The 17,500-nt window shown below is 51.4% G+C and overlaps 1 protein-coding gene and 1 long non-coding RNA gene across 2 annotated transcripts in view; both read left to right on the top strand.

Annotated features, from left to right (window-relative positions):
* The window catches only part of LOC130193065 (uncharacterized), a 2,615-nt gene extending 266 nt beyond the window's left edge, over positions 1-2,349 (top strand). Inside the window, exons 1-2 of the long non-coding RNA XR_008831499.1 lie at positions 1-25; positions 1,735-2,349. The exon at positions 1-25 is cut by the window's left edge and continues 266 nt beyond it. This is a non-coding gene — a long non-coding RNA (uncharacterized LOC130193065). The remainder of the gene's footprint in view (positions 26-1,734) is intronic.
* Positions 2,350-7,958: 5,609 nt separating this feature from the next.
* LOC130193254 (SH3 and multiple ankyrin repeat domains protein 2-like) overlaps positions 7,959-17,500 on the top strand; it is a 110,155-nt gene continuing 100,613 nt past the window's right edge. The window contains exons 1-4 of the mRNA XM_056413703.1: positions 7,959-7,974; positions 8,427-8,494; positions 12,653-12,856; positions 14,223-14,294. Of these exons, the coding sequence (XP_056269678.1) occupies positions 7,959-7,974; positions 8,427-8,494; positions 12,653-12,856; positions 14,223-14,294 (360 nt within the window). The remainder of the gene's footprint in view (positions 7,975-8,426; positions 8,495-12,652; positions 12,857-14,222; positions 14,295-17,500) is intronic.

Here is a 17,500-nt window from a genome sequence, read left to right as displayed (position 1 = left end):
CTGAAGCTCACGCGTCAATACTCACGTGAGCTCACAAACACTACGCGCCCCTTTAACCCCGCCCCCTGCTCCTTTAAGCCCTCCCCTTGTTACCTTAACCCCGCCCCCTGCTCCCTTTAAACTGCGATCCAAAAAGGCGTCGGCCTACAGAACGACGTCGCCGTGTATTTGAGGGTTGTTGTATTTATGAGCGCTGAGACCACGTGCACTCTCACGTGCACTCTCACGTGCACGCTCCTGTATTGTGAAGACGAGGTTTAAACGATGTACATAAAGAGGTGAAGAATCAATAAATCTATTTATGAGGAAGATGGCATATTTCTGTAAGAGCTCCTGCTGTGTCGCCGCGTCATCAGCGCCCTCTCTGGTCACATGACGTCACTACAGCGCCACAGGAATATAACGATATAACATATCAATGACTTATTGATCAGCTGATTCAAAGGGATCAATGAGAGGGTGTCGACTCAGAGGTTCAGATCATGAACCAGAGAAACGTCCCCTTGGCTCTGCTCTTCCTCGACTGTCTGATGATGATGAAGATGATGAAGATGACGACACAAAGTTAAAGCTGTTGATACATTTTTGTCTCCAGTTTGCCGATGAAATAAAACCTCAAAGTTCCCTGAGTGTTTGGCTGAGCTGCGGCGGTCTCTGTGTGAAGTCCCTGAACGCCTCGCGACCTTACAGGTGGAGGACGTGACGCTCTGACCTTTAAAAAACGGTGTCAGGTCCAAACAGTTCTTAAAGGCACAGTACACAATTCTACCAGCGCCATGTTGAGAGCCGCGTGGAGTCAATGTTCCTCTCAGGTCATGACGCGCTCCCGGTGTCTGATGTCTTGGTCTCATGTCTTGGTCTCTTGGTGTAATGACCTCGTTCGGCCACCAGAGGGCGCCGTCGGCTCGGTGACGCCGGGTCGTCACGAGTCGCTCCGTGTTGGATCTTTATGAATTACTCGTCATGGTTTTGACCCATTTCCGGTTTCTTTGGGGAATTCTTGGATCCTCATGAATATTAATGAGGAAACTCTTCGTCGGTGGTCTTCATCCACGTTGATGACGTCACACTCTGGTTCACTGATTTACACACAAGACAACGTCCACAAGCTCCTCTCTCCCTTTCTCTCCCTCTCCCTCTCTCTCTTCCTCTCTCTTCTTCTTTCTCTCCCTTTCTCTCTCCTCCCTCTCTTCTCTCTCTCCCTTTCTCTCCCTCTCTCTCTTCTTCTCTCTCTTCTCTTTCCTCTCTTCTTCTCTCTCTCCCTTTCTCTCTCCTTCTCCTTCTCCCTCTCTTCTTCTCTCTTCTCTTTCCTCTCTCCCTCTCTCTCTTCTCTCTCCTTCTCCCTCTCTTCTTCTCTCCTTCTCTCTCTTCCTCCTTTACTTTGACCTCTTCCTCCATGTTCTTTCTCTCCTTTGTATTTCCTCCTCTTCCTCCTCGATGATGGTGACCTACTTGCCTCCAGGGGAGGAGGAAGAGGAGGAAGAGGAAGCATGTGGGAGTCTGCTATGATTAATGAGAGAGAGACTAAATAAACAACTTTATTATATTGAATGTGCAAAAGGAAGACGAGGACTGATGAAGATGAAGATCAGCTGGTCGGCGACTCCATGATTTCTGACTCATCGATCATCCCTTTGATCCTCTGAGGATCGATGACATCGTGCTGACTCCTACTCCTCCTTCTCCTCTGCTGCTCCTCCTCTTCTGCTCCTCTTCCTCCTGCTGCTCCTCCAGTTCCTCTTGCTCCTCCTCTTCCTCCTCCTGCTCGTGGATCTTATGAAATCCTCCCTGACCTCTGACCTTCAGTGGCTGCAGCTCCTCTGAGGTACGGCGTCCCATGAGGGACAAACTTCAGCTCCAGACCTCCGTTCAGTCCAACGCCTCCTGTAGTATACTTATTGTACTTATTATACTGTATTATATTTATTATACTTATTATATTTATTATACTTATTGTACTTATTATACTGTATTATATTTATTATACTTATTGTACTTATTATACTGTATTATATTTATGATATTTATTATGCTGTATTATATTTATTATACTTATTGTATTTATTATACTGTATTATATTTATGATATTTATTATGCTGTATTATATTTATTATACTGTATTATATTTATTATACTTATTGTAATTATTATACTGTATTATATTTATGATATTTATTCTGTATTATATTTATTATACTTATTGTATTTATTATGCTTTATTTACATGATGCATCTGGTCAGATTTATAAAAATATAAAAATACATAAATATAAAAAGTTATTTCCCCAGAAACAGTCAAAACAACGACGTCAGCATATTAAATATCAATAAAATGACACTGTAGTGTGTGTTTTTGTGTAGTGTGTGTGTTGTCTGGACACTTCACCACTTTATTCTTTTTTTAGCTTCTTTTTTTTTAGTGTCCTATTTAATGTCCCACTTTACAATGAGGTCTGCTGGTGTGTGTGTGTAGTGTGTATGTGTGTGTGTGTGTCTATGTCTGTGTGTCTATGTGATTATGTGTATATGTCTGTGTGTATATGTATGTGTGTGTGTGTGTATATGTATGTGTGTGTGTATGTATTTGTGAGTGTGTATGTGTGTATGTATTTGTGAGTGTGTATGTGTGTGTGTATATGTGTGTATGTATGTGTGTGTATGGAATTGGGATTACTTGGTTGACCAGCTCTTCAGAAACCTCTTCGTCTTCCTCCTCTTCCTCCTCCTGCTCCTCCTCTCCTGGAGGTCTGACCCCCACTCCACATGGTTCCTTAGTAACCATGGCAACAGGGTCTTCCCTGGTTACCAGACCCCCACATGGCGTCCAGATGACTTCTGTCCCTGAAGAGGATTCACACTGCGCTGATGGCAGAGGAAAGGAAGCAGGATGCTTCCTAGGTCTAGGAAGTAGGATGTAAGTGATCACTTTCATCTCTGAACCCTTCAGCGACGACTGGGAGGAGGAGGACGAGGAGGAGGAGGAGGAGGAGGAGGAGGAGGAGAAGAGGAGGAGGAGAGGAGGAGGAGGAGGAGACACATTTGAGCATGTCGACAGAGAGATATTTATTTGAGGAGCTGCTGGAGACATTTATACATCAATATAAATATATTTGTTATATTAATAATATATTGTACAAATTGTCAATATTTGTGTTTTGGACATATAGAATGTGCTATATATAATGATATAAATATCTGTTCATCATTCAGCTGGGCCATTAGAGGCGGGGCTAAGAAACAGTTCAACCAATCACTGATTAAAGATATAAATGATATAAATGTAGCCAATCAGCGTCCAGCAATAGATTCAGCTTTGGGCCAAAGACATCTGGCATCTTCCTCCTCCTCCTCCTCCTCTTCTCTTCCCCTCGTCCTCCTCCTCCTCCTCCTGCTGCTCCTCCTGCTCCTCCTCGTCCTCCTCCTCCTTCTCTTCTCTTCCCCTCCTCCTCGTCCTCCTCCTCCTGCTGCTCCTCCTCCTCCTGCTGCTCCTGCTGCTCCTCCTCCTCGTCCTCCTCCTCCTCCTCCTGCTCTTCTCTTCCCCTGGTCCTCCTCCTCCTGCTGCTCCTCCTCGTCCTCCTCCTCCTCCTCCTGCTCCTCCTCCTCCTCCTGCTCCTCCTCCTCCTCCTCGTCTCGTATTGAGTTTCCTCGCAGCAGCAGTCGGGTTTCTCTCCGGGAGATCAGGTTCAGAACCCCCCCCCCCCTCTTGCCCCGCCCACAGACCCACACTTTTGAGTGGAATCCCCCCCCCCCCCCCAAAGACAGAGCTGGAATACCCGCCGGCGCGCGCCGGAGAGAGGAGGCACTGAGCCGCAGTAAGGACCGAGGACACAGGACCGAGGACACAGGACGAAGGGATTAAAAGAGGAACCAGGACGACGTCAAGGTAACAGGTTTCTACTTTATACACCGGATCCCGGTTCATGCAGCTCGCGGGACTTTGGGACGTTTGTCCTGCAGCGTCACGAGGAGAGACAGCGCCTCCTCTCTGCGCCTCCTCTCTCGCCTCCTCTCTCGCCTCCTCTCTGCGCCTCCTCTCTCGTGTCTCAACAGGATGACTTATTGATCCTCGTGCTACGTTAGATATGATCCGTTAACAACAGCTTCCGGTGGGGGGGTCAAAGTTGAATTTACATTTTAAAGTAATACTATGAAGTTAAATGGAGTTGTTGTTCCTTTTAGTTTGTTGTTTGATTTGTTTGTGTGTTTTAGTAACCGACCAATGAGAGCAGCCGGAAGTTCAAACACGTCACGAGTCACAACAAAGTCCGGTGAGCACGTGACTCTGTGAGGTGACCCTCGTGTCTCTCGTCATACACTCGTTCATTCATGCGGGAAAAGACCTTCAGATTCATTGATGATCACTTCCGGTTGATGAGCTGCTGGAGGAGGATGACCACCAGCACACCTGGCAACCCAGCAGGGGAAAGGCTTACAACTGATCCAGCTGATGGCGACTCCTCTGGTTGTATAGAAGTCTCTGCTTCATGTGTTAAAGCTGCATTCTCTCTCCTGACCACCAGGGGGCTCCTCTGGTTGTATAGAAGTCTCTGCTTCATGTGTTAAAGCTGCATTCTCTCTCCTGACCACCAGGGGCGACTCCTCTGGTTGTATAGAAGTCTAGGCTTCATGTGTTCAAGCTGCATTATCCCTCCTGACCACCAGGGGGCGACTCCTCTGTAGAACTCCTTTTTGACATCCAGCTCAGTGGTCTGACCTCTGACCTCTCGGGGCCTGGCTGCTTGGTGGGCTCAGCGTTTATGAATCTCTCTTCATGTTTTATTGATCGAGGGTCTGGATGGAGTCACCAACACCTCCAGATCCCAACGAGTCACGATCAATACATCACAGGATTTATATTGATTAATACATTTAAACGTTATTGGTTTTATTATTATTTATAGAAACTAGTTTCCCCTTTTATTATCGTGCCAGTCTCTGTGATTAGTGATGAAGACGAGGAGGAGGAGCTTCTGTCTTTAATGCGATCAATAATCCATTGATCGCAGTATTGATCCACAGACTTAGTGGCTCAGAAAAGTTATTTAATTCATTCAAGAGCATTCCTTCCCCTTTAGAAATATGTATATATATATATTTATCTATAAATATGTATATACAGGACTGTCTCAGAAAATTAGAATATTGTGATAAAGTTCTTTATTTTCTGTAATGCAATTAAAAAAACAAAAATGTCATGCATTCTGGATTCATTACAAATCAACTGAAATATTGCAAGCCTTTTATTCTTTTAATATTGCTGATTATGGCTTACAGCTTAAGAAAACTCTAAAATCCTATCTCATACAATTTTAATATTTCCTCAGACCAAGTAAAAAAAAGATTTATAACAGCTGAGTGTTTGTCAAGGCTCAGGAAACCCTTGCAGGTGTTTCGAGTTAATTAGACAATTCAAGTGATTTGTTTAATACCCTACTAGTATACTTTTTCATGATATTCTAATATTTAGAGATAGGATATTTGAGTTTTCTTAAGCTGTAAGCCATAATCAGCAATATTAAAAGAATAAAAGGCTTGCAATATTTCAGTTGATTTGTAATGAATCCAGAATGCATGACATTTTTGTTTTTTTAATTGCATTACAGAAAATAAAGAACTTCATCACAATATTCTAATTTTCTGAGACAGTCCTGTATATATATACCTGCATATATATGTACCTATATTTATAGATATATATATATATTTATGTATATATAGACATATATATATATATATACCTGCATAATATAGGTATATATATATATATCTATAAATATGTATATATACCTATATTTATAGATAAATATATATATATATTTATGTATATATACATATACCTGCATAATATAGGTATATATATATGTACCTATATATATATATGAGGTGGTGAAAATGGAAAAGATGAGTTCTGCCAACGCCTCGTCCAGTTCAGACCCTGAACCCTCCAGAGAGGGGGGGGGGGGTGTGTGTGTGTGTGTGTGTGTGTGTGTGTGTGTGTGTGTGTGTGTGTGTGTGAATCATCCCACATAATGTCCTCTAGGGGGTCAGGTGACCTCGGTGGTTCTTTAGTCCCCAGTTGTCCAGCTGGTGCTCTGGCGCCCCCTGTGGCCGCGTGTGGTAACAGCTCAGCTTCAGTCGCTCCTCCTCCTCCTCACCACTCTGACCTCTCATGTCCCTCTGATGACAAATCAATCTGAATGGTGGCCATCAAGTCACATATCAGAATATAATAAACATCACAAGCTAATGCTAATGTAGCCGCGAGGAATGTGGACCCGGTAACGAGAGCCGGGTCCTTCAAGACCACCAGAGCTCTAATGAGACGCTCTGGAGGCCTGAGGGGCGCTGCAGGTGCTGCTACACACACACACACACAGACACACACACACTGACACACACACACAGACACACACACAGACACACACACACAGACACACACGGAGAGGAGGAGGAGCACTCTGCAGAGAGACGGGGAACATGTATGTCCTGTGATGCAGAGCAGTGTTCCTGGTGCTCCTCCTCTCCTCCTCCTCCTCCTCCTCCTCCTGGTTTTAAGGTGTATTTATATTATTTCAACTCATCCTAAACGTGTTGATAGAACTCGAGGGTCGTGGATCTCGGCGGTTGCCTAGTGATGTAATCTATATTTACCCAGAATGCCCTCTGAGTGGTGGCGAGTTCTAGTTCTGGTGAAGGTCCACATGGAGCCTGGAGGCTGAGGGGGTCCTGGTCCTGGTCCTGGTCCTGGTCCTAGTCCTGTTCCTGGTCCTAGCCCTGGTCCTGGTCCTAGTCCTGGTCCTGGTCCTAGTCCTGGTCCTGGTCCTAGTCCTGGTCCTAGTCCTGGTCCTAGTCCTGGTCCTGGTCCTAGTCCTGGTCCTAGTCCTGGTCCTGGTCCTGGTCCTGGTCCTGGTCCTGGTCCTGGTCCTGGTCCTAGTCCTGGTCCTGGTCCTGGTCCTGGTCCTGGTCCTGTCCTGGTACTGGTCCTGGACCTGGTCCTGGTCCTGGTCCTGGTCCTGTCCTGGTCCTGGTCCTGGTCCTGGTCCTGGTCCTGGTCCTAGTCCTGGCCCTGGTCCTGGTCCTGGTCCTGGTCCTGGTCCTGGTCCTGGTCCTGGTCCTGGTCCTGGTCCTGGTCCTGGTCCTGGTCCTGGTCCTGGTCCTGGTCCTGGTCCTGGTCCTGGTCCTGGTCCTGGTCCTGGTCCTGGTCCTGGTCCTGGTCCTGGTCCTGGTCCTGGTCCTGGTCCTGGTCCTGGTCCTGGTCCTGGTCCTGGTCCTGGTCCTGGTCCTGGTCCTGGTCCTGGTCCTGGTCCTGGTCCTGGTCCTGGTCCTGGTCCTGGTCCTGGTCCTGGTCCTGGTCCTGGTCCTGGTCCTGGTCCTGGTCCTGGCCCTGGTCCTGGTCCTGGTCCTGGTCCTGGTCCTGGTCCTGGTCCTGGTCCTGGTCCTGGTCCTGGTCCTGGTCCTGGTCCTGGTCCTGGTCCTGGTCCTGGTCCTGGTCCTGGTCCTGGTCCTGGTCCTGGTCTTGGTCCCGGTCCTGGTCCTGGTCCTGGTCCTGGTCCTGGTCCCGGTCCTGGTCCTGGTCCTGGTCCTGTACTGGTCCTGTCCTGGTACTGGTCCTGGACCTGGTCCTGTCCTGGCCTGGTCCTGGCCTGGTCCTGGTCCTTGTACTGGTCCTGGACCTGGTCCTGGTCCTGGTCCTGGTCCTGGCCCTGGTCCTGGTCCTGGTCCTGGTCCTGGTCCTGGCCCTGGTCCTGGTCCTGGTCCTGGTCCTGGTCCTGGTCCTGGTCCTGGTCCTGGTCCTGGTCCTGGTCCTGGTCCTGGTCCTGGTCCTGGTCCTGGTCCTGGTCCTGGTCCTGGCCCTGGTCCTGGTCCTAGTCCTGGCCCTGGTCCTGGTCCTAGTCCTGGCCCTGGTCCTGGTCCTGGTCCTGGTCCTGGTCCTGGTCCTGGTCCTGGCTCACGCAGCATGAGGAAACACTTCAGTCCTGCTGCTGTCAGGAAGTGTCCTTCAGCCTCCTCATGTTCCTCTCTCTCTTCCTCTGTCTCTTCCTGTCTCTTCCTCTCTCTCCCTCTCTTCCTCTCTCTCTTCCTCTCTCTCTCCCTGTCTCTTCCTCTCTTCCTCTCTCCCTCTCTTCCTCTCTCTCTTCCTCTCTCTCTCCCTGTCTCTTCCTCTCTCTCCCTCTCTTCCTCTCTTCCTCTCTCCCTCTCTTCCTCTCTCTCTCCCTGTCTCTTCCTCTCTCTCCCTCTCTTCCTCTCTCTCTCCCTCTCTTCCTCTCTCTCTTCCTCTCTTCCTCTCTCTCTCTTCCTCTCTCTCTCCCTGTCTCTTCCTCTCTCTCTTCCTCTCTCTCCCTCTCTCTTCCTCTCTCTCTTCCTCTCTCTCTCTCGCTGTCCCCAGCTGGCGTCCCCGATGCCCCGGAGTCCGCCCTCCAGTGAGGAGGAGACGGCTCAGAGCTTCTCAACTCGCTGGTCGTCAGGGTCCTAGTGCCCGACCTGCAGCAGACGGTGAGGACACGAGACATCACCAGAGTCTAAACAGGTTGTGTCCTCTCCTCTCGTCTCCTTTCCTTTCCTCTCCTCTCCTCTCGTCTCGTCTCCTTTCCTTTCCTCTCCTCTCCTTTCCTCTCGTCTCATTTCCTTTCCTCTCCTCTCCTTTCCTCTCGTCTCCTTAACCTTTCCTTTCCTCTCCTTTCCTCTCGTGTACTTTCCTTTCCTCGTCTCCTTTCCTTTCCTCTCGTCTCCTTTCCATTCCTCTCCTCTCGTCTCCTCTCCTCTCGTCTCCTTTCCTCTCCTCTCCTTTCCTCTCGTCTCCTTTCCTTTCCTCTCCTCTCGTCTACTTTCCTCTCCTTTCCTCTCGTCTCCTTTCCTCTCCTCTCCTTTCCTCTCGTCTCCTTTCCTCTCCTCTCGTCTCCTTTTCTCTCATTTCCTTTCCTCTCCTCTCATCACCTTTCCTCTCCTCTCCTCTCCTCTCATCTCCTTTCCTTTCCTCTCCTCTCGTCACCTTTCCTCTCCTCTCCTCTCTTCTCCTCATCCCCACCCATCCTTTTCTCTCCCCTCCTCTCCTGCTCCTCTCCTCTCCTCTCCCCTCTTCTCTTCTCCTCTCCCCTCTTCTCCTGTCCTCTCCCCTCTTCTCTCCTCTCCTCTCCTGCTCCTCTCTTCTCCTCTCGTCTCCTCTCCTCTCCCCTCTCCTCTCCTCTACTGCTTCTCTTCTCCTCTCCTCTCCCCTCCCTTCCTCTCGTCTCCTCTCCTCTCCCCTCCTCTCCTCTTGTCTCGTCTTCTCCCCTTTCCTCTCCCCTCTTCTCCTCTCCTTCTCTTCTCCTCTCCTCTCATCTCCTCTCCTCTCCCCTCCTCTCCTCTTGTCTCGTCTTCTCTCCTTTCATCTCCTCTCCCCTCCTCTCCCCTCCTCTCGTCTCCTCTCCCCTCCTCTCCTCTCGTCTCGTCTCGTCTCCTCTCCCCTCCTCTCCTCTTGTCTCGTCTCCTCTCGTCTCATCTTGTCTTGTCTCCTCTTCTCTCCTTTCCTCTCTCCTCCTCTCCTCTTGTCTCCTCTCCCCTCCTTTCCTCTCGTCTCCTCTCCCCTCCTTTCCCCTCGGCTCCTCTCCTCTCCCCTCCTTTCCTCTCGTCTCCTCTCCTCTCCCCTCCTCTCCTCTCGTCTCGTCTCGTCTCGTCTCCTCTCCTCTCCCCTCGTCTCATCTTGTCTCGTCTCCTCTTCTCTCCTTTCCTCTCCCCTCCTCTCCTCTCCCCTCTTCTCCCCTCCTCTCCTCTCGTCTCCTCTCCCCTCCTTTCCTCTCGTCTCGTCTCCTCTCCTCTCCCCTCGTCTCGTCTCCTCTTGTCTCGTCTCCTCTTCTCTCCTCTCCTCTCGTCTCGTCTCCTTTCCTTTCCTCTCCTCTCCTTTCCTCTCGTCTCCTTTCCTTTCCTCTCCTCTCCTTTCCTCATGTCTCCTTTCCTTTCCTCTCGTCTCCTTTCCTCTCCTCTCCTTTCCTCTCCTCTCCTTTCCTCTCGTCTCCTTTCCTCTCCTCTCCTTTCCTCTCGTCTCCTTTCCTCTCCTCTCGTCTCCTTTTCTCTCATTTCCTTTCCTCTCCTCTCATCACCTTTCCTCTCCTCTCCTCTCCTTTCCTTTCCTCTCCTCTTGTCAACTTTCCTCTCCTCTCATCTCCTTTCCTTTCCTCTCCTCTCCTTTCTTCTCCTCATCCCCACCCATCCTTTTCTCTCCCCTCCTCTCCTGCTCCTCTCCTCTCCCCTCTTCTCTTCTCCTCTCCTCTCCCCTCTTCTCTTATCCTCCCCTCTCCTGCTCCTCTCGTCTCCTCTCCTCTCCTCTCTCCTCTCCTCTCCTCTCCCCTCTCCTCTCCTCTCCTGCTTCTCTTCTCCTCTCCCCTCCCTTCCTCTCGTCTCCTCTCCTCTCCCCTCCTCTCCTCTTGTCTCGTCTTCTCTCCTTTCCTCTCCTCTCCCCTCCCCTCCTCTCCTCTCCTTCTCTTCTCCTCTCCTCTCGTCTCGTCTCCTCTCCTCTCCCCTCCTCTCCTCTTGTCTCGTCTTCTCTCCTTTCATCTCCTCTCCCCTCCTTTCCTCTCGTCTCCTCTCGTCTCGTCTCGTCTCCTCTCCCCTCCTCTCCTTTCCTCTCGTCTCCTCTCGTCTCGTCTCGTCTCCTCTCCCCTCCTCTCCTTTCCTCTCGTCTCCTCTCGTCTCCTCTCGTCTCATCTTGTCTTGTCTCCTCTTTTCTCCTTTCCTCTCCCCTCCTCTCCTCTTGTCTCCTCTCCCCTCCCTTCCTCTCGTCTCCTCTCCTCTCCCCTCCTCTCCTCTTGTCTCGTCTTCTCTCCTTTCCTCTCCCCTCTTCTCCTCTCCTCTCCCCTCCCCTCCTCTCCTCTCCTTCTCTTCTCCTCTCGTCTCGTCTCCTCTCCTCTCCCCTCCTCTCCTCTTGTCTCGTCTTCTCTCCTTTCATCTCCTCTCCCCTCCTTTCCTCTCGTCTCCCCTCCCCTCCTCTCCCCTCCTCTCGTCTCCTCTCCCCTCCTCTCCTTTCCTCTCGTCTCCTCTCGTCTCATCTTGTCTTGTCTCCTCTTTTCTCCTTTCCTCTCCCCTCCTCTCCTCTTGTCTCCTCTCCCCTCCTTTCCTCTCGTCTCCTCTCCTCTCCTCTCGTCTCGTCTCCTCTCCCCTCCTTTCCTCTCGTCTCCTCTCCTTTCCTCTCGTCTCCTTTCCTTTCCTCCTCTCCTTTCCTCTCGTCACCTTTCCGTTTCCTCTCCTTTCCTCTCGTCTACTTTCCTTTCCTCATGTCTCCTTTCCTTTCCTCTCCTTTCCTCTCGTCTCCTTTCCTCTCCTCTCCTTTCCTCTCGTCTCCTTTCCTCTCCTCTCCTTTCCTCTCGTCTCCTTTCCTTTCCTCTCCTCTCGTCTACTTTCCTCTCCTCTCCTTTCCTCTCGTCTCCTTTCATTTCCTCTCCTCTCCTTTGTGGCCAGTGTGCTGCACTTTGCCATTGTCTGCTGGGGGAGCAGCATCGGAGCCGGTGACACCAGCCGTCTTAACAAACTGGTTAGGAAGGCTGGCTCCATCATCGGCTGCCAGCTGGAGCACCTGGAACAGGTGGTGGAGAGGAGGTCGTTGAAGAAACTGGTGTCCATATTGGACAACCCGGACCACCCTCTCCACCACCTCCTACAGGGACAGAGGAGGACTTTCTCCAGACGTCTCCTCACGCTCCGCTGCCACAAGGAGAGATACAGGAGAACATTCCTGCCGACGGCTATGAGGCTCTACAACAGTTCACCTCTTGCCAGATCACCCTAACCCTTCTTATATTTTGTGTTTTGTTTTTTTTATTCTTGTGTGTTGCTGCTACTGACTCGACAAATTTCCCCTTGGGGATTAATAAAGTATATATCTATCTATCTATCTATCTATCTTTCCTCTCGTCTCCTTTCCTCTCCTCTCGTCTCCTTTTCTCTCATTTCCTTTCCTCTCCTCTCATCACCTTTCCTCTCCTCTCCTTTCCTTTCCTCTCCTCTCGTCACCTTTCCTCTCCTCTCCTCTCCTCTCATCTCCTTTCCTTTCCTCTCCTCTCGTCACCTTTCCTCTCCTCTCCTTTCTTCTCCTCATCCCCACCCATCCTTTTCTCTCCCCTCTTCTCCTCTCCTCTCCTCTCTTCTCCTCTCCTGCTCCTCTCTTCTCCTCTCGTCTCCTCCTCTCCCCTCCCTTCCTCTCGTCTCCTCTCCCCTCCTCTCCTCTTGTCTCGTCTTCTCTCCTCTCCCCTCCCCTCCTCTCCTCTCCTTCTCTTCTCCTCTCCTCTCGTCTCGTCTCCTCTCCTCTCCCCTCCTCTCCTCTTGTCTCGTCTTCTCTCCTTTCATCTCCTCTCCCCTCCTTTCCTCTCGTCTCCCCTCCTCTCCTCTCCTCTCGTCTCGTCTCCTCTCCTCTCGTCTCCTTTCCTCTCCCCTCTTCTCCCCTCCTCTCGTCTCCTCTCCCCTCCTTTCCTCTCGTCTCGTCTCCTCTCCCCTCCTTTCCTCTCGTCTCGTCTCATCTTGTCTCGTCTCCTCTTCTCTCCTTTCCTCTCCCCTCCTCTCCTCTCGTCTCGTCTCCTCTCCTCTCGTCTCCTTTCCTCTCCTCTCCCCTCCTTTCCTCTCCCCTCGTCTCGTCTCCTCTCCCCTCCTCTCCTCTCGTCTCGTCTCCTTTCCTCTCCTCACCAGAAGTGCGTGCGGTTCAACCCGGAGGCGACGGTCTGGGTTGCTAAGCAACGGATCCTGTGTACGCTGACCCAGAACCTGAAGGACGTGCTGAACTACGGACTCTTCCAGCCGGCCGGCGGCGGGCGTGACGGGACGTTCCTGGACGAGGAGCGCCTCCTCCGAGAGTACCCTCAGCCAATCAGAGAGGGCGTCCCGTCTCTGGAGGTGAGCGTCTGATTGGCCGTCACGGCGGGCGCTTCGTGAACTGAAGGAGGAGCCAGTGAGAATCAAAACCTCGGAAACAGAAAGTCAGCGAGGAGCAGAGAAACACCAAAATACACGACCGCAAGAGTTTGGAGTCACGCAGACTCTCTGGTGTTTTACATGAACTTTTATTGATCGAATGAATATAACATCTCGTCCAGACTTTGAGGAGGTTATAAATAATGATGTTTATAGTAAATATTAATGTAGTTCTTCTTGTGGCTCAAAGGAAGAATAGTTTTAGAGCTTCTCTCGGCAGCACAACTGTTTTCAGCTGCGCTCACATCAAAAGGGTTTAAAGGGTTTTCTACCCCTCCGCTAGTCTTCTAAGGCGATAACACAATGTACCACTGGAACACTGGAGATGGGCCTCTACACACCTCTGGAGAGACTTAACACCAGAGAATAGTCATGTACACATTAACTATGTAGAGAGTTATGATTCAATGTGATCTTCATTGGAAAACAACGCTTTGTATATAAGGAAGTTTCTACGTGACTTTGAGTGGTTGTGTAGATTCTGATATAAATGAAGTTCATTTTTCAAGTGACTGAAGGAACCTTTAACTGGTCCTGAGCCAGTCTGTTAGTCCGGGTCCTCTTCAGACCCCCACCAGTAACACCCTCAGAGAGAAGGTGGTCTGGTTCTAGAGAGTTCTCCTTCGAGCTCCTCGTCGGGGCCACCGGGTCGACCCCATGCAGGGTCACCAGAACCAGACCTGCTGCAGCAAGAGGTGTTCTAAAGGGACCCTGGTACTCAGAGACACTACCACTTCAGTCCACAGGGGGCGCCAGAACAACCCAATGAAGTCACAAGATAACCCACCGTAAATGAAAAGATATTGACAAAAGAAACCAAAGAAAGATGAAAACATGAAAGTAATAGAAAGTGTCTTTAACCCTTGTGTTGCCTTAGGGTCATTTTGACCCGAATCAATATTACACCCTCCCCCCGCCTTTGGGTCATTTTGACCCGATTCAATGTTTCACCCTCCTGTTACCTTTATATTTACTAACATATTTTACCCTTTGGGTTCAATTTGACGCCAGCAATTAAAACCTCCAGAAAATTATTAGAATTAATATTGTTTTCCAAGTTTAAGTGTGAGGCACTTTATGTTTGTTTGTTGACTACCGAAAGAACACCGACATTAAACATTGAATGGGGTCAAATTAACCCGAAGGCGGGGGGAGGGTGTAATATTGATTCGGGTCAAAATGACCCTAAGGCAACACAAGGGTTAAAAAGAGGACCTGAAGGCGTAGAGTGAAGGAGAAGGAAAGGTTGCTGGTTCCCGCGTTGACGTCGTCTGTGTTTGCTCAACAGTTCCGCTACAAGAGTCGAATCTACAAGCAACCCGACGTGGACGAGAAGCAGATCGCCAAGCTGCACACCAAGGTACAGGTGACCTTCAGGAGAGACCTCCCACAGGAAGGTACAGGTGACCTTCAGGAGAGACCTCCCACAGGAAGGTACAGGTGACCTTCAGGAGAGACCTCCCACAGGAAGGTACAGGTGACCTTCAGGAGAGACCTCCCACAGGAAGGTACAGGTGACCTTCAGGAGAGACCTCCCACAGGAAGGTACAGGTGACCTTCAGGAGAGACCTCCCACAGGAAGGTACAGGTGACCTTCAGGAGAGAGACCTCCCACAGGAAGGAACAGGTGACCTTCAGGAGAGACCTCCCACAGGAAGGTACAGGTGACCTTCAGGAGAGACCTCCCACAGGAAGGTACAGGTGACCTTCAGGAGAGAGACCTCCCACAGGAAGGTACAGGTGACCTTCAGGAGAGACCTCCCACAGGAAGGTACAGGTGACCTTCAGGAGAGAGACCTCCCACAGGAAGGAACAGGTGACCTTCAGGAGAGACCTCCCACAGGAAAGTACAGGTGACCTTCAGGAGAGACCTCCCACAGGAAGGTACAGGTGACCTTCAGGAGAGAGACCTCCCACAGGAAGGTACAGGTGACCTTCAGGAGAGACCTCCCAAAGGAAGGTACAGGTGACCTTCAGGAGAGACCTCCCACAGGAAGGTACAGGTGACCTTCAGGAGAGACCTCCCACAGGAAGGTACAGGTGACCTTCAGGAGAGAGACCTCCCACAGGAAGGTAGAGGTGACCTTCAGGAGAGAGACCTCCCACAGGAAGGTACAGGTGACCTTTAGGAGAGACCTCCCACAGGAAGGTACAGGTGACCTTTAGGAGAGACCTCCCACAGGAAGGTACAGGTGACCTTCAGGAGAGAGACCTCCCACAGGAAGGTACAGGTGACCTTCAGGAGAGAGACCTCCCACAGGAAGGTACAGGTGACCTTCAGGAGAGACCTCCCACAGGAAGGTACAGGTGACCTTCAGGAGAGACCTCCCACAGGAAGGTACAGGTGACCTTCAGGAGAGACCTCCCACAGGAAGGTACAGGTGACCTTCAGGAGAGAGACCTCCCACAGGAAGGTACAGGTGACCTTCAGGAGAGACCTCCCACAGGAAGGTACAGGTGACCTTCAGGAGAGACCTCCCACAGGAAGGTACAGGTGACCTTCAGGAGAGACCTCCCACAGGAAGGTACAGGTGACCTTCAGGAGAGACCTCCCACAGGAAGGAACAGGTGACCTTCAGGAGAGACCTCCCACAGGAAGGTACAGGTGACCTTCAGGAGAGACCTCCCACAGGAAGGTACAGGTGACCTTCAGGAGAGACCTCCCACAGGAAGGTACAGGTGACCTTCAGGAGAGACCTCCCACAGGAAGGAACAGGTGACCTTCAGGAGAGACCTCCCACAGGAAGGTACAGGTGACCTTCAGGAGAGACCTCCCACAGGAAGGTACAGGTGACCTTCAGGAGAGACCTCCCACAGGAAGGTACAGGTGACCTTCAGGAGAGACCTCCACAGGAAGGTACAGGTGACCTTCAGGAGAGACCTCCCACAGGAAGGTACAGGTGACCTTCAGGAGAGACCTCCCACAGGAAGGTACAGGTGACCTTCAGGAGAGAGACCTCCCACAGGAAGGTACAGGTGACCTTCAGGAGAGACCTCCCACAGGAAGGAACAGGTGACCTTCAGGAGAGACCTCCCACAGGAAGGTACAGGTGACCTTCAGGAGAGACCTCCCTCAGGAAGGTACAGGTGACCTTCAGGAGAGACCTCCCACAGGAAGGTACAGGTGACCTTCAGGAGAGACCTCCCACAGGAAGGTACAGGTGACCTTCAGGAGAGACCTCCCACAGGAAGGTACAGGTGACCTTCAGGAGAGACCTCCCACAGGAAGGTACAGGTGACCTTCAGGAGAGACCTCCCACAGGAAGGTACAGGTGACCTTCAGGAGAGACCTCCCACAGGAAGGTACAGGTGACCTTTAGGAGAGAGACCTCCCACAGGAAGGTACAGGTGACCTTCAGGAGAGACCTCCCACAGGAAGGTACAGGTGACCTTTAGGAGAGACCTCCCACAGGAAGGTACAGGTGACCTTCAGGAGAGACCTCCCACAGGAAGGTACATGTGACCTTCAGGAGAGACCTCCCACAGGAAGGTACAGGTGACCTTTAGGAGAGACCTCCCACAGGAAGGTACAGGTGACCTTCAGGAGAGACCTCCCACAGGAAGGTACAGGTGACCTTCAGGAGAGACCTCCCACAGGAAGGTACAGGTGACCTTCAGGAGAGACCTCCCACAGGAAGGTACAGGTGACCTTCAGGAGAGACCTCCCACAGGAAGGTACAGGTGACCTTCAGGAGAGACCTCCCACAGGAAGGTACAGGTGACCTTCAGGAGAGACCTCCCACAGGAAGGTACAGGTGACCTTCAGGAGAGACCTCCCACAGGAAGGTACAGGTGACCTTCAGGAGAGACCTCCCACAGGAAGGTACAGGTGACCTTCAGGAGAGACCTCCCACAGGAAGGTACAGGTGACCTTCAGGAGAGACCTCCCACAGGAAGGTACAGGTGACCTTCAGGAGAGACCTCCCACAGGAAGGTACAGGTGACCTTCAGGAGAGACCTCCCACAGGAAGGTACAGGTGACCTTCAGGAGAGACCTCCCACAGGAAGGTACAGGTGACCTTCAGGAGAGACCTCCCACAGGAAGGTACAGGTGACCTTCAGGAGAGAGACCTCCCACAGGAAGGTACAGGTGACCTTCAGGAGAGACCTCCCACAGGAAGGTACAGGTGACCTTCAGGAGAGACCTCCCACAGGAAGGTACAGGTGACCTTCAGGAGAGACCTCCCACAGGAAGGTACAGGTGACCTTCAGGAGAGAGACCTCCCACAGGAAGGTACAGGTGACCTTCAGGAGAGACCTCCCACAGGAAGGTACAGGTGACCTTCAGGAGAGACCTCCCACAGGAAGGTACAGGTGACCTTTAGGAGAGACCTCCCACAGGAAGATACAGGTGACCTTTAGGAGTCCCACAGGAAGTTTAATGTCCTCCTCGTGGTCGCCGCGTGGCTCCTCCTCCTCCGGGTTGTCTCTCCTCCTCCTCCGGGCTGTCGCCGCGTGGCTCCTCCTCCTCCGGGTTGTCTCTCCTCCTCCTCCGGGCGGTCGCCCTGCAGAGCCGAGGTGTCTCTGGCAGCTCTCCCTCACCGGCTAACGGGAAGCCGTCTGACC

Source organism: Pseudoliparis swirei, chromosome 4 (genome assembly GCF_029220125.1).
Source record: "Pseudoliparis swirei isolate HS2019 ecotype Mariana Trench chromosome 4, NWPU_hadal_v1, whole genome shotgun sequence".
Taxonomy (NCBI): Eukaryota; Metazoa; Chordata; class Actinopteri; order Perciformes; family Liparidae; genus Pseudoliparis; species Pseudoliparis swirei.
This window is presented reverse-complemented; position numbering and strand designations above follow the sequence as displayed.